Here is a 15,876-nt window from a genome sequence, read left to right as displayed (position 1 = left end):
CAAGGGATTGGGACTGACGTAATGCTAAGAGGTTGAGTATTAAAATGCGGAGATATTTGGGGCAACGCTATGACATAATGTTGCCCTTAAGTGGATTTTTTTCCGACTTCAATCCCCCTCTCTCTCTTTCTCTCTCTCTCTTTCCCTCTCCGTCAAGGCAGCTGGAAGGGAGTCAGGTTTCTGCCCCTTATCTGCCTCATTTTCCTCACACTTCACACCAGGGCTGCGCGATATTGGCGAAGTCAGAACAAAATAGGTTTCCGTCTTTTATGAGGAATACCTCAATATTAATAACTTGACCATATTTGGGGGTTATTGGTGCTGTCATAAGATATTTGCACGCAGTTCATAAGAATCGTTAGTAATGTGGATATTAGGATTTAAAGAAGCTAGAACAGTGTATGAAGTTCAGGAAGTTGCATTCCTGGAATACAACATTTAACAATATCCATATTATATCCAGTGTTCCCCTATCATTATATAGGCCCGGCTAGGCCAACAAGATGCCTACCACCAGGCCTGAAAATAATTCTAGGGGAAACACTGATATCAATATTTTGCCCAGCACTACTCCATGGCCCTGGTTTATATGTTCTACTCTTTCTGTCTTTCCTCCACCCCGGTGGGGGCTCTCCACGCTGAGTGACAGCGGCAGACCTGCGGTGACCCCGGGTCGAACTGTATCTGGGATCAGAGGTCAAGGCTGTTATCTGGGTTGGAATGCTGCGCTGCCGACACTCCACTTCAGTGGGACCATGGCCCCCCCGCCCCCCACCCACCCCTAGACCCACTTCAGTGGAATTTGTCGTTTGAGCGATCCAGCTACTTTGGCGGAGAGGGAGTCAAACCGGCCGCCCACACAAGGTCCACAGGCACGTTCTGCCTCTGTGACAACAACGCCGTCATGTAGGGGTGGACGGCCTGAAGGGTATCAAAAGTAAACCGGTATGAACTTTCCTTAGGGTATGGATTTGGACTATACCTCACAGATCTAAAGTAGGGTTAGTGTCGAGAACATTGATTTTTGTAAACATATAGGTTCAGAATCTTTCAGTCTCTCTTCTCCGCCTGCAGTGCCCACACAGCCCTGCCTCCTCTTCCTCATTCACGGGGCTTTCCTCCCAAAAGTTGTTTTCCTGCTCCTTTAACTTGTGGCAGTTCTCCGGCCCGGCGTCCGGCGCTAGCTCTGTCAGCCATTATAGCCGTCCAGCCCACAGGGAACCTATGGGAATCCCAAAGCTAATGCTAGCCCATTAGCCCTTGAGTTTAACTGAAACATTCACGTGGAAATTTCAAATTTCTATGAACATATATTGAATTAGGATTATTAAAAATCACAGAGTATGACAAAAAGTTAAAAATATAAGGAATAGGAATAAATAACAACAAATACTTGAAGTGAGTTTTTATTATCACTTTTTTCAAGCTTGATTTTATTGTATTTCCCTTCAGAAGCACTGACATTGAAATTTCTTTGTACAACAAATATGCTGTGATATATACCTGTCGTACACAAGGTCTCCTTCACACTCGGCCTGTCCTCCGGGCGCTTTCAGAAGATGACCTCGCATGGATCGAACGCATCGCCCGCCGGGCCCTCATGCAGGGCCTCACACATCTCTTCGTGCCACTGAGCCTCCCCTTGTTCCATTGTCTTCTCTGATCATCTGATTAAAGGAACCTCCCTTGGATAGAAGAGTCGGTACTTGAACCAGTGACGTCTCGCTGGGCGCTCTTGACATGAGCGTCACTTTGAAAAACAAAATACAACCTCGTACATCTGCAGGCTAAGGCTCTGCTGGGTCAAACGGGAAGTGATCGATTTACTCTTTTTACAAGGTGTGATTTCGGCAACGAACTGAATTCAGACTCCAGTCAGCAACAGTGGGACACTCGTGTTCACACAGCCCTCTAACAGTATATCAAGAGTTTCGGCCGGCCGCGTGACGTCTGGATTCAAACCCATGCTGCCGTCACCGCTTGTGCATCGGCTTTTCCCGCTGAGTTTATTCTTCTGTTGTTCTCGGGAAACATCTTGGACGTGTCAGCGATTTGATTTTGGGAAAGTAAACGGGACATTCAAAACGCACGTGAAGGACACAGTGACGTTTCTCTGTCAGTGAAGCTCTGTGTGTTGTGTGTGTGTGTGTGTGTGTGTGTGTGTGTGTGTGTGTGTGTGTGTGTGTGTGTGTGTGTGTGTGTGTGTACGTACGTGCGTGTTAACAGTGGTCTCCTGTCTTGGACCGGGGTGTGAGGTCCCCACAACCATGCCGTCCTCCACTCCAATGAAAAGACTCCATTGTGCGGAGTAAAGCGAGAGCAGTGACAGAGAAATGAAGGGAATCGCCGGGGAATGAAGGATCAGTTTATATACACGGAATGGAACGATCCTTCTTTTTGTTTCTTTTTTTTTTCGACACTGAGGCGCGGTAGAAAGGTGGAGAGGGAGAATGAAGGCAGGGTAGAAGGAGAGCGTTTGTCGCGAGGCCGGGCGGGGCTGCGGTCCAAACCACCAGAAGATCTCAGGCCGCATGGAGCCCACGATCTAAAGGAGAATTACAGATTCCGGGGGAAAATGTGAAGTCTCCAAAAAAAAAAAAAAGAAAGGCACCCGGGCCCTTTTGTTTCCCTTGTTTTCGCCGGAGCAAATCACCCGCTGCGCATGTGGATGAATGGGCGTCGGAGAGGGAGGAGGAGAAAATGTCTTTATCAATAAGGGGTTTTCAGCAGAGATAACGGTTTGGCAAATTTGGAGGCAAAACACAAATTAGCCCCACAGCTATTCCCCTCGGTCTCATTTACTTGCATTGGGGCCAGCAAAATGAAAGAGCTGGCTGCAACTGTCCCATATAGTCACACACAACGAAAACACACACCAGCGTTCGCTGAGCGATCCGGAATGTGAAAGCGGCCTCCAAGACATGGCCTGCTGTAAGATTTACGGGTTTTGATGTGGAATTTGAACTCCTTTTTTTTTTTTTTTGAGACAATGCCTGTTGGGACTTAACAAGCAACATGAAAGGGAGCGCAGCCGGTTCGAGAAACGAGGTGGAGCGAGGTGTAGGGACGGCAGAGAGGTGCGAGGGAGAAGAGGTGGCGACACGGCGCTGTCGTCAAGCCTTCTCACACAGCCCCCGCCAGGATATTCAACACCTGCTTAAGTGGTTTACGGGACCACCGTGATGACGTTTACAGCTGCCACCGCACCGATCACGCGTAAACAAGCACCACCCCCCACGCACGCACACAGCAACAAACAAACTGTAGAACTGATTGTGTTTTCACAAAGACAGAAACTCCTCTTGGTGAGACGGTGTGAAATCCAGCGATGTCTGGCTAACCCCGAAAGGGTGCGAGACGGCGCACGCCGCAAATGACGTCATTAGGGCGCTGGCGCCACGCCGCTCTGGACCTGGACCCTCTAGATTTTGCGACTCGGCGCGAAGGGGGCGCTCCCCGGCAGAATCGGGTTGGAAGCAATGGGAGATCGCCGTTTTGCCGTGTTTGATTTCTGATGTGTCGGTCAAAATTGATCCGCAGCACAAGTCGGATGTGAAAATTTGCATTCCACCAATTTTGCCGGTTTAACCGCCATGAACAGCGATTCCTCCCCGGCGTGGACATGCTCCAGTGCCCTGTGTGCAGCCGTGTTGGCTGTTTCGCATTCTTCTTTTTTTTGTGTTTGCTACTTCCTGCTTCACGGGGTATACTGCGGCGAACAATAAGGCGACTATAAGCGCCCCTCTGCGGGAGGGCGTGCCGCGTCTGCGACGGACCCCGCGCCAAAGTATAATCAGCCCTTTGGAAGTGTCATTTCAGCTGCGTCAGAAGGTCACCACCGCAGCTGCTCTCCATGATCCCGCCCTGTTCTCGGGGTCACTGCCAGTTCCTGGTGAAGCCCAGATGCATCAAGGACTTTTTGGAGAAAGTGATGCACAAACATCCAGTGGAAAAGGGATTTATTGTCTGCTGTCGCCACACTCCACTGTAACTTGGTGCTTCAGTTGACAGTAGATCCTGTCCCTGTTATTCTAAGTATGATGTTCTAGTTTGGTATTCCTCTGAGACGCCCTGTGATGTCAGACTCGCTCCCCGTCCACTGCTCGGACCACCCAAAACGTTCCGTCGCCCTCCTCTAAATCAACACCGCCGCAAACGACCACCGCTCGGCGTCGCCACCCTCCGGTCGGACCGGGGAGAGTCCAGCAAAAACTTGGGAGAGGGGACGGCGATTGCGACGCGTCAGTCGTGATCACGTTGGTACGGATGACGTTTCGCCTCCGTGGCCGCGTTGGAGTGAGCCCTGCTTTACGACGCAGCTTGTGGAGTGATGAATTGGGACTCTCAAGTGTTCTCAACTTGACTCCCAGTCCCCCAGGCTTTCTTGTCACGCCCGCACACACACACACACACACACACACACACACACACAATGGAGCAGTGCCAGTCCCACTCATCCATTTGCCAGTGTGTGTGCTGGCAGTGCCAGTTGCGTCTGGTGGGCTCTTGTGTGGAGTGGGATTATGATAATGTGTCCCCAGCGAAGGGACTCGCGGCGCTGCCAGCCGACAGTCACGGGGAAAGATGGAAGGTGCGGGGAAAGGAAATAAGAGAGGAGGGGAGGGAGCGGGGGAAGAGAGAGGGGTGATGAGCGAAAGTATATTGGGAGGCCGCGGGACGGAGGGACGGAGCTGAGCTGGGGGTGAGGGATGAGTGGAGATTGAAGAGCCAGCTGAGACGAATGAGAGAAGGAATTCAAGTGGCTGGAATTGCGGCGCTAATGCGAGAGAGAGAGAGAGAGAGAGAGAGAGAGAGTATCTGAAAGTGGGGGAGAGAATCTGAAAGAGGGAGACAAGTTTCAGGAAGGATGGAGCGGAGGTATCTCTCCTGAATTCACCCCTCAACCCTATCCATCCACAGCGCTCCCCTCCTCCTCCACCCTTTATAAATCCCCCCGCCCCCCGGTCCTCCACGCTAAAAGGCCTGCCGTTCTCTTTTCTTTTGAGAGAGGGGGAGGAGCGCCTCAGTGTAAAGAGGGCTGACTGTGTGTGTGTGTGTGTGTGTGTGTGTGTGTGTGTGTGTGTGTGTGTGTGTGTGTGTGTGTGTGTGTGTGTATGTCTGTGGGTCACATGGAGGGGGTTCTCCCAAAGCACACTGCAGGTATGGACAAAGAAGATGACGTTAAAATGGGCTGCCGTATTTTTATACAGCAGAAGAATACGTATAGAAGGGAATGACGAAACACAATAGAAAGTGTGTTTATTTATGGATTTGTTTGTGTATATGTGGATGGGGAGCAGTTCCGCACTCATACGTGGGCCGCTTTAAAGGTGTTTTCACATTTGTTTTCATGTCTCCCTCACCGGGATCTTCTTCTACTTATCTGTCCAGACAGTGCATCCTGTCTGGATAAGTGTGTGTGTGTGTGAGCGTGTTTGAAGTGCTGCCAAGCGAGGGTGGACCAATGCTGAGTTAGGAATTCTGGATTAGTAAGACGCCGTTTGGATTGTCTGAAACCTCAGAAACTGTGCCGTGAAAAGGAGTTGTTTTTTTTTTTTTGCCTTCTATGTGCTTTTGTTTAACAACGTTACTCACATATAGAGTCTAAATTAGTAATTTGGACATGAAGAGTACACATGCGTGTGTAAGCAGAACGCTCATCTGTTTTAGGTGGAGAGGTGGTTTTCTGATCATTTTCTGAAACAATACCGCCATCTTATGGTCAATATTGGCACTGCCAAGATAAAGGGCCGGACAAGACATGCAGTATTTCACAGCTGCCTTTGCAGCTTAATAAATTGGTATTTCTATGAATAGCGTTAGATTACTAGTTCTAGAACCTGTTCAGCGGTATGACACTTGTATACACACGGTGAAAGCATTAATTGTGGTCAAAGTGATATGTGTTGATGGTTAGTTGTGTAAACAAACTATGAAGAGTGTGTTATCTGAGCGGGCCAAAAATGTGTGTTTCAGGCCCAAAAGAATGAGAGGGAGTCCATCAGGCAGAAGCTCGCCCTGGGCAGCTTCTTCGACGACGGGCCAGGAATCTACACCAGCTGCAGCAAGAGCGGCAAACCCAGCCTGTCCTCAAGGTGAGTCCCCAAAGCCACCAGGACACATCTGGAGAAGGGACAAGGAGACGTGTCCCTAAAAATGTTGTTCTGATGACATACGTTGGTAATGCAATGCCCCGTGCACATCAATATGACAGAGATTTGGGTTCTGAACTTAGTTGTTGACATCAAGAAACCCTGCAACTCGTTCATTGTTTTTCTCACCTAAACGGGGATGACAGGAAAACAGGAATTTGCTCTTCTCACGAAACAGAATTATCTTCTATGGGCGTTACAAAAAAATATCAGTGGCATATAGGTTTTTCATTAAACAATATTATGTTTACGGAATAAAGGAATGTAGGAATCAACTATTGACAGCTACAGCAGCATTAAAATGGTGGTTTAATGCGTCTTTCAAGTAAACTTGTGTTTGTGTGGAGAAAAAGAGCAAACACATGCACACACACACCTCTATATGCATGCGAAACCCATGTTAAAAAATGTAATGACATTTTGAAAAAAGAATAAGTCAAAAATATGTATTTAAAAGGCTAACATTATATTTTCATGAGACAATTGACCCAAGAGTAGGGACTGAATCCTACTTGCGACATAGTTTTTGCTCTCAAACCAATATAATAGCCTCTTGTTTTTCAGGAAGACTCTTAGGATTTGTTATAATAGCATTGTTAACATGAAGTGAGTCGACAACCTCTTAAACCCTAAATGGGGACGCTGCTCTTTCAGGTGTTTTAATGGTTCGCTGTTTCCCTCCTTTCATGCAAAATGCTCAATTCGGGTTTCAGTGTCTCTGATCGTTCCGTGATTTTCTTCCCGGAAGGCAAAGCACTTACTACGTGACCCGCACTGGTTCCCCTTTTGAGAGTTCCTATATTTGGAACTAACTGAGGTAGAGTTTTGCAATTTACATGCTCTGTTATTCTCTTTGTTATTCACTTGGTTGGGTTCTTTTGTGTGTGTGTGTTTACTGCCAATGCAGCGTTCCTTTATGCTGCTGCTTTTGGCCACTCTGACAGACTAAATATTGTTGATTCCCTGGTTGTAGGCTCTTTAATATTCTTGAGGTTATAATAATGATAACTACTAACTTTATTTGCATAGTACTTTCGTACTTGTTTAACAACCGTTTTCAAAGTGCTATACATCTAAGTTACAGTAAATCATGTAAATAGTATTGTATTTTCATATATAAATAATAGCCCAAATCGAAATGATATTAATGCTGTTTCCAGATTTGTACATCATAGATCAAGATTTATCCACTTCAAATGATTATAATATAATCTAGATATGTCTGTTATAATGTAATCATGTCTAATGTTATCTGACGTATAATCTCAAAGTGATTTAATTCAAAATAAATATAATATAACCCATATACTTAAGTTAAAGGAAAACTTTTAATTAATTTTTTGATCATTTGGAGTCAATCTATTAAATTGATCCAGTATTGAGAGAAAAGCTTCAATGATACTGGATCAATTTAAAAGATTAAAATGTCAGTTCACCTTTAAGGAACATGCAAAAAACACAAATTTAACTGTATGTATGTGCTGTTGCCGTTACCAATAAAAAAGTCGTGAGGAGAGAACAACAGAGAACAAACTGTGAGACTAAAAGCAACGAGTTTTTTCAGAGTTCTGGGACGTAAAAGCTCCCCGGCTCTTGTGACACGCAGAGAGAAGGCTTTTCACTGGAACCACAGGTTTTAGGACATAGGCAGCACAGTTGGTTTTTTTTTCTGTGCTGCCTATGAATCATGTTTTTTTCCTTAGAACTGCAGTTGCGATTTGAGGAGACTGCAAAAAAACAACCTTAAATGACTAAACTGACTCTGGGTATTTACTTATCAAGGGGCATTTAGTCATAACCACACAGAATGACCTTTAATATTTTTATTTGAGGTTTTGCAAAAAAACTAATTTGGGGCTGGCCAAGTACCTAATTATTCCACTTCCACAAAGTGCAAATACGCTTCTGAAAAATAAAACTGAGGTCAGATTCAATCCGGTGTGATTGGATCCACACTCTTTTAATCAATCCCCTCTGTTTGTCGTTGCTGCATCGAATACGCAAATGATCGATTCACACCGGTTTGGATCCATACGGAGCAGCCATGTGTGCTCCTCCGAGGCCAAAATCCCCCCCTTGTTTCCAGGCTGATTGGATCAGAGGCATCGCACGCCACTTCCTCCATCGACCCGCGTTGGAGACGGGAGCAACGATGATTAGAAACACAGGCCCCCGGTGCCTCGACCTGAGGCCGCTGCTCTGTCCTGGACAAACCAGAGGTCAAAGCATGTGACTACTCCTGCTCCACATATACAGAGTGTACAAGCAGAGCTGTAATCGCTGGATCGCAATTATTTGAGCAGATCGCGACTTTTTCGGAGAATCCCTTCATTCCACAGTCAGTCAGTCTATCCAAATTCATTTTGAAGCAATGTAAGAAATGTCCCAATCAATAGAATGTGAATTAGGTATGTTTCCATCAATTAACAATCCTACTGGTGACAATCCTAACTAACCGTCCACCTGGGTTTTTATGTTCCAATCTTCAATGTCAATAAATTGCTGTTCTGCAACAAGGAGACATGTATGAGTACAGGTTTTATTATGTGTCGCTCTTATAGTGCGATAAAATGAACGAAGAGAGGCAAGAAAAAAAAGTGTCCATCACAATTATAAATGCACTCACACAAAAAACATACTATTTCCTTGCCGCCTTTTAAAATCACAAAGTGTATTCTATATGATCGGAAATATACAGAGGTCCGCACAGCAGGATGGTTACTCTGCTGAACTCTCCTTGTGTCGTTTGATTTTTGGGAGAAAAGTGTTTGTGACATTGGTCTTTTACTCTGCTTTTCCCTCTTTCTCTCCCTCCCCAGGCTCCAGAGTGGGATGAACCTACAAATCTGTTTCGTCAACGACAGCGGCAGCGACAAGGACAGCGATGCAGACGACAGCAAGACGGAGACCAGTCTGGACACTCCTCTGTCCCCCATGGTAAAAAGAAAAAAAAAGAAAAAAACACCCACAAATACCATTAAAGCTTTTAAATGCACACTGAAGGTCAGATTTTACTCAGCGTGAGGCCATATTTTGAATATTGCAAGCGTCACGTAAACACTGTGTTTGTAATATCTGATCCAAGTAAAGCCTGGAGCATACTCTGAATAACACACCAAGATGTGTGTGTGTGTGTGTGTGTGTGTGTGTGTGTGCGTGTGTGTGTGTGTACGGTACGTAAATGTACACACACACACACACACACACAAGAACACAAGAGGGGAAGTAGCAGAACTGGAAAAGTAGAGAGTAGTCAAACAGTTAATAACGGTTGAATATAGATGATGTGTTTGTTTGAACAGAGAGATGTAACCACAAAAAAGAGCCACCGAGCAGTTGTTCTTTATGAATGAAAGGTGAACGCGATGGAAATCACCTTTTTCTGCCCCATTTACCGATCGCCTGGGAGCAAGCGAGAGGGAACGCTCTCGCTGAGGCTCCGGCGGACCTGGCGCCCGCTCCCTCCGTCAGCTCGGGCCACAGTGAACACAAAGACGGGGAGGAAAAGGATTACTTCCCCAAACGTGTTCTCCCGGCGTCCTTTCAGGTCTTCCGCGCCGAGCGATGATATTCCCCCGTCACCGCATACCTTAAGACCTCGAAATACGTTCTTCTCCGGCACCCGCACTCTCCTGATCCACCCCGCCCCAGCCCACCCCCTCTATCTCCACCTTTATTTTCTGCCTCGTCTTCTCATGCGCTCCCTGGTCTTCTCGCTCTTTCTCTCCTCTCCGCAGTCAAAGCAGAGCTCGTCCTACTCGGACCGCGACACCACGGAGGACGATTCCGAGTCCCTGGAGGACATGGACTTCCTGAGTCGGCAGAAGAAGCTGCAGGCGGAGGCCAAGCTGGCGCTGGCCATGGCCAAGCCCATGGCCAAGATGCAGGTGGAGGTGGAGAAGCAGAACCGCAAGAAGTCCCCCGTGGCTGATTTGGTCAGTGCCACAGTGCCTTTAAATGATCAAATCAACTCAAACTGCAAATGATCACCATTTGAGAAAACTTTGGAAAGTTTGACAATTATTATAGCGTTTTGATATAAAATGAAGCTTGTCTGGATCATAGTCAGCTTACGTATTCAACAAAAAGCCTTAACGGCCAAAGATTCAGATTGGAGGGGTTAAACATGAGCGGTGGGGTTCGTGGGCATATAGAGCATAATGTAACGTGGCAAATGCCGTCTCCTCGTTCCAGAAGTGCAGGATTTATTATTTACAAGTAAAGTATTTACACAGAAACATCTCGCTTTTCCTAAATTAAGTCACATTGCAACAAAAGCAACTGGGAGACGTGCGTCCCCACAGTGGGGACGGACACAGGGTTTTTTGGAACAGTACGGAGTAAGGACTTGGACAGTCCCTTCACTCAGTTGTGTTTAAAAATGTTGTTTCATACATGTAGGAAACAAACGAAGATAAATAGATCTAAAATTTTTAAAAGACATGCACAGGAGAGGTTATTACATTTTTATTTTTTTCTTTATTAATAAAGAGCCCAGGGTGGCAAAATGCCTAGAACCGAAGCTGGCGGTAGCTCCGGTTCCGGCTCCATGTGCCTTTTCTTTTTTATTTGAGCACCTGCCGCTCCCTGAGATCCGAAGTAGTCTCTCGACAGCGCTGAGCAGAGAGAGCTTCCCCCCTCTCCCCTTCCTCCGCTCCAGTTTCAGAACATGGTAAACTGCACATACACTGTTCGAAATTCTCAGATTTTTCCTGGTGGATAAGAAAAAAAAAAAAACGTCTGTCATCAACGTCCACATCGACGGAGCTGATCGGCGATAGACGGAGTTGACCGCCAATCGTCGAGAGAGGATTTTGCTGTAAATGGGCCCAAGCCGAGCAGCTACAGAGGAACGCGTTTAGGTCTTAAGGAGGCTTTTGATCAATCCTTTGGAAGGTGTGATGACATCACCTCGTCTCTTCCCCCTCTCGTCCCGGAAGGAAAGCACCACGACCAGTTTCATCATTATTTAATCCTTTTTTTATCTGCTTCATTGCCCCTCCAACTGCTCCAACACACCGACTCACGGACACACACGCAAATACAAAACCTGTGTATTTGCGAGTGTGTCCACCCAGGCAGAGAGGCAGAGGGCTTTACTTATTCAGCGCAGAGGGGGGTAGGCCTCGGCTGCGCCTCTTTATAATTCATATGCTAGAATGCACTGACCCGGTGCTTAAGACGCTGTTGTGCCCGGCAGTCCGAAGACGTCAACGTCACATCGGTGCAAAACAGTGAGATTAAGATTACGTTCAGGCGACAGCGTCAGCATTTAACATTGCTGCTTTGGAAGCACACGGGGCTTCAGGAGTCATTTGTCACGGGTAAGGAGTGGGATCCTGCTCAGCGGAGTGAGCCTTCAAGGAAAACTCTGGTATTTTGTCACCATTGAGAGCCAACCCATGTGATAACAGCCGAATGCCACATAACGGGGCAATCGCGACCACATTACGGACACAGATGAAGCTAGTTCTCTCAAGCGGGTCGACCCGCTAAAAATAGGCGATTGACACCTTTCCCATTGCCGGGAGGAACGGCGTTTTGTTTTTTTTCAGTTGTGTCACGTTCCACGTCACGAACACGCCGGAAAAGGGGCCTGTCATGATTCCACCGTGATTGGAAATAAAACAGTAGAGGAGACCAAACAACAACAACAGCAACAACGCGCGCATGGATACTCCTTGCATAAGGCCGGTACTTTGGCGGTGGGGAGCGGGGACCGGCGGGGGGGACTTCATCCCCACACTCACAACATTTCATGGTCCCCCATGCGGGAAAAAGTCAATGTGTTTTCATTTTGAATTCTAAATGGGATATGAAACTATAGAATGATACACATATATTTCTGTCTATTTATACGCCAACGTCCAGAAGTTCAACGTATCGCATCGCGCTGGTAAAGGGGCCAAAATTAGTGGGTCCACCCAGGTGTCCTGTTCACATCAAAAAATACCAGAGTCTTCCTTTAGAGAGCGAGAGAGAGAGCGAGAGAGAGAGAGAGAGAGAGCGAGCGAGAGAGAGAGCGAGCGAGAGAGAGAGCGAGCGAGAGAGAGAGCGAGAGGGAGACGTAGAGTGTGGCGTGTTCTTTGTCATTCTCACTCCACACTGAGTCACGTCTCTCTGAGGGTTTGAAGAAGCTCTGCTTCATCATCTCTGTGACCAAACTCCCCACAGAAAACCACAGAGTTGTCGGCAGAGACCAGAAAGGCATTTCCTACAGACCAACAACTCCAGCCCTGACTCACCCACTCTCGCACACGCCGCCCTCTCGTTTTCACTACGAGTGGCGTCCGTCACGGAGGGCCGCGCTCACTCTCCCGGCTGATGAACGGTGGCTGCCTTTTTTGCGTGCCGGGGCCGATTGTGAAAATAAAAGACGTGCTGAGAAACTAGCGTGCAGAGCTCTCCGGGAGCCCACGCACGCTGAGACTCGGTGCCCACACACTTGAAGAGAGGAAGCGCGACAGAGCGAGCATTAAGACAGAACGGACTTTCAGTAACAAGCATGGGACGAGAGCGGCGGGAAAACAAACCGCATCCACGGTGTGCCAGGAAAAGCCCCCACTCGTGGCTTTAATTTCCTAGGTGTGAATACAATGTGTTGATATGCAAATATCAGTCATTTAAAGTCCATTCAAAATCGAATGACCAAATACAAATACAATACAGAGCAAATCGTGTCAACACCGCCCAGCCCTACCAACCTGTAATTGCAATAAATAACTGTGAAATGTCTTTACACTAAGCACATACATAGAAAATGTTACACAAATTGGAAAGATCTAATGAAAGTTATACACAAATATGTGTGTCCAACAAACAAACAGGTGATCTGTGGAACGCCTTGTTTTATTTGTTCAGTCGGACGCAACCAGCTCCTATTACCACCGCACGGCTGTACCGCAGCCTGAGGAATGGCGTTTTACCGAAACGTCCATTGTTTCATACCACCCCCTATTGGCGAGTTTAAACATTACATTGTGGCAGCGTTCACTCAGTGCACACCAGCTTCAATTTGAAGAAAAGAAAAATGTATGTACGACTCGATCCGTCTGTCAACTGTCTGCGGTTCCATCTCAACAGCTCCCTCACATGCCGCACATCAGCGAGTGTCTCATGAAGAGGAGCCTGAAGCCCACGGACCTGAGGGACATGACGCTCGGGCAGCTGCAGGTCATCGTCAACGACCTGCACTCGCAGATAGAAAGTAAATCCAATGTGTACACGCACACACGTGCGCAACACACACGCAACACACGCACACACACACACACACACACACACACACACACACACACACACACACGTGCGAGTCATATGCATCTGCACACCAGAGCTCAAAAACAAAAAAAACACAAACACTACACAAAAAAAAAAAAATAAAAAACACTGAGTTTGGACTTTTAATTCCCATGACAGTCATTAGAGCCCAGGCAGCGTGAAGGTACTTTTACTTCTGAAAGTGACTTCAAAAACCCTGTACAATTGAGTTTCCCGAAAAAGGTTCGCTTTTACTAGGCATTACGTGCCGTCCGTTCTTGTTCCTGGAACGATACATAATTTCACATTTTACACGGTGAACGCTGAAAAATTCCCATCGCTCCAAAATGTCAACCCAGATTTGACCTAATAAAGTGGAGTTTCTATTTGTCTAGGATCGTGTTGTGAAACCCCTGTGCTTTGCTTATTTCAACCAGCCAACTCCTCTTTTCATTGTCTGCATTAGCCTTTTATCACTACCGTCACGGCAGGACAGTCTATATTTCGATTATTTAACAAGTGATGAGCCTTGAAAGTTGACATACTGTGCGCACTCCCTACAGTAACACGTTAACGCTGCGTTTTCTTCCTTTTTTGTTTTTTTGTTTTTTACCTGAGAGAACCTCTCTCCGGATCTGATGATTATGAGAACGACGGTGACACAAGAACCACTTTTGCTCTCACCCCTCTCTCTCTCTCTCTCCCTCTCTCCCCCCCTCCCTCAGGTCTGAATGAGGAGCTGGTTCAGCTGCTGCTAATCCGAGACGAGCTCCATATGGAGCAGGACGCCATGCTGGTGGACATAGAGGACCTCACCAGGTGAGGGAGACGCGGGACATCCCCCTCAGTTTCTGCTCTTCCACTTAACTCTGGGATTTAGTCCTTTTGTTTTGGGTTTTTGTTTTTTTTTTAGTACCGGGGATATTTCCACTCGTTCTCATCCTACCCTCTGCCACTTTCCCCTTCCCTCAGACACGCCGAGAGCCAACAGAAACACATGGCTGAGAAGACTCCGTCCAAATGAGACGCCAAGCCCACCCACCCCCCCCCCCCCCGCAGCCCCCACCAGCGCCGTGTGGATGATGCCGGACCACCCTGTCCAAGCCAAACTGAGACACCCGCCTCACCCTTGTACAAACCAGACCCCCTCACCCCACCCCACCCCACCCCCGTTCCATGGTTCTACCCCTCCCTCACCTCCCAGTGTCTACCTTTCCCATCAACGCCTCTGATTGCAACAGCAGCAGCGCAGAAGGCCTCCCCGCCCCCGCCCCGATCCACCCCTTTCATTTGCTTCTGTGGTTTATCCACCACTTACCACTTCCTGCTTCCTGGGAGAAGATGAAACTGATTGTGTGTTGTCATGGATACTGCCCCCCCCCCCCCCCCCAGCTTCCTGTGCAGTGATCGGCCTTGCTTCGCTATCGATTATTTTGAAACTTTCTACATTCGCCACTAAATTATAACTGTCAAATGCAAAAATAAAAGAAATGTGGAAGAAAAAAAAAAACAATAGTGGAAAAAAAAAAAGTAGAAAGTCAGTCACGAGAAAAAAAAAAAGAAACAACATTGTATAAAAAAAAAAAACTAACTTCTTCAGACCATTTTAAGTTGGATGGTAATTTTAAAGTATTTCAAAGTCAACCTCTTTTTATTCTGCACAAATGGTAGTTTTCAACTGAGAAATGTTTATTTGAAGGTGCTAAAAGAGTGTGAAGGAAACATGCCTGCCTTGTAGTGGAGTCGTAGCTTTTGGTAATACGTTCACTCTAATTGCTCTTCAACATTTTGTGAATGTTGATTTTTTCTGACACGAGTCATTTTAAATGAATAAGTGTGTTAATATTCTTTTCATCCTATTGTACTCAGAATCTTTATTTGAGGAAAGAAATGTTTATGTACAGATATGTAAAATAAAGAATAAACTTTGTTTCATATATCGTTTGGTTTGTCGTGCCATGCTTCCGTCCTGCGCCGCCGAAGGCGCTTATTAAGGAAGGTAAACAGGAAAGTTGACACTCGAAGAAGGAGAAGAAGAAACAAAGAAACTCTCCCTCGACCACCTGCACTCTCCGCCGAGGGACTCAGGAAGCTGGTGGTGGAAACCCCAGGGTATGCGGCCGGCTGCCAAAAATCGAATGTTGTAACCTCACTTCTCCAAAAGCGCTGAGAACGGGAGGGGGGGGGTGGGGCGCCCCTCGCAATGAAGCGTTTTCACGCACGGCCATCGAGGAGGACGGGCACCCCCCCCCCCCCCCCCCCGGCGTCTTTCTATGTTGATAATTACTCGCGTCGATTTTGTTATGATTCGCTCAGCCGGTGTCCAAACAGCAAAGACGTGGGGAATTCCTCGTGGCGTGAATGATGTCGGAACTCATCATTAAGAAATGACTAAGAAAAGGATTCTCAGTCTCTATCACACTCTGCTGAGTAAGTGTCAAAGCAAGTGAGAGGACGGGAAACT

At 47.0% G+C, this 15,876-nt stretch overlaps 1 protein-coding gene across 4 annotated transcripts in view; it reads left to right on the top strand.

The window, feature by feature from the left end:
- The window catches only part of schip1 (schwannomin interacting protein 1), a 41,412-nt gene extending 26,063 nt beyond the window's left edge, over nucleotides 1-15,349 (top strand). For all 4 annotated transcript variants that reach the window (XM_080006332.1, XM_080006331.1, XM_080006334.1 and 1 more), the window contains 6 exons: nucleotides 5,977-6,095; nucleotides 8,972-9,089; nucleotides 9,890-10,087; nucleotides 13,236-13,359; nucleotides 14,138-14,231; nucleotides 14,385-15,349. In XM_080006332.1, coding sequence (XP_079862458.1) covers nucleotides 5,977-6,095; nucleotides 8,972-9,089; nucleotides 9,890-10,087; nucleotides 13,236-13,359; nucleotides 14,138-14,231; nucleotides 14,385-14,436 — 705 coding nt within the window. In that variant the 3' untranslated portion in view covers nucleotides 14,437-15,349. The remainder of the gene's footprint in view (nucleotides 1-5,976; nucleotides 6,096-8,971; nucleotides 9,090-9,889; nucleotides 10,088-13,235; nucleotides 13,360-14,137; nucleotides 14,232-14,384) is intronic.
- Nucleotides 15,350-15,876: the final 527 nt, after the last annotated feature.

Source organism: Zeus faber, assembly GCF_960531495.2.
Source record: "Zeus faber genome assembly, chromosome: 9".
NCBI lineage: Eukaryota > Metazoa > Chordata > Actinopteri > Zeiformes > Zeidae > Zeus > Zeus faber.
This window is presented reverse-complemented; position numbering and strand designations above follow the sequence as displayed.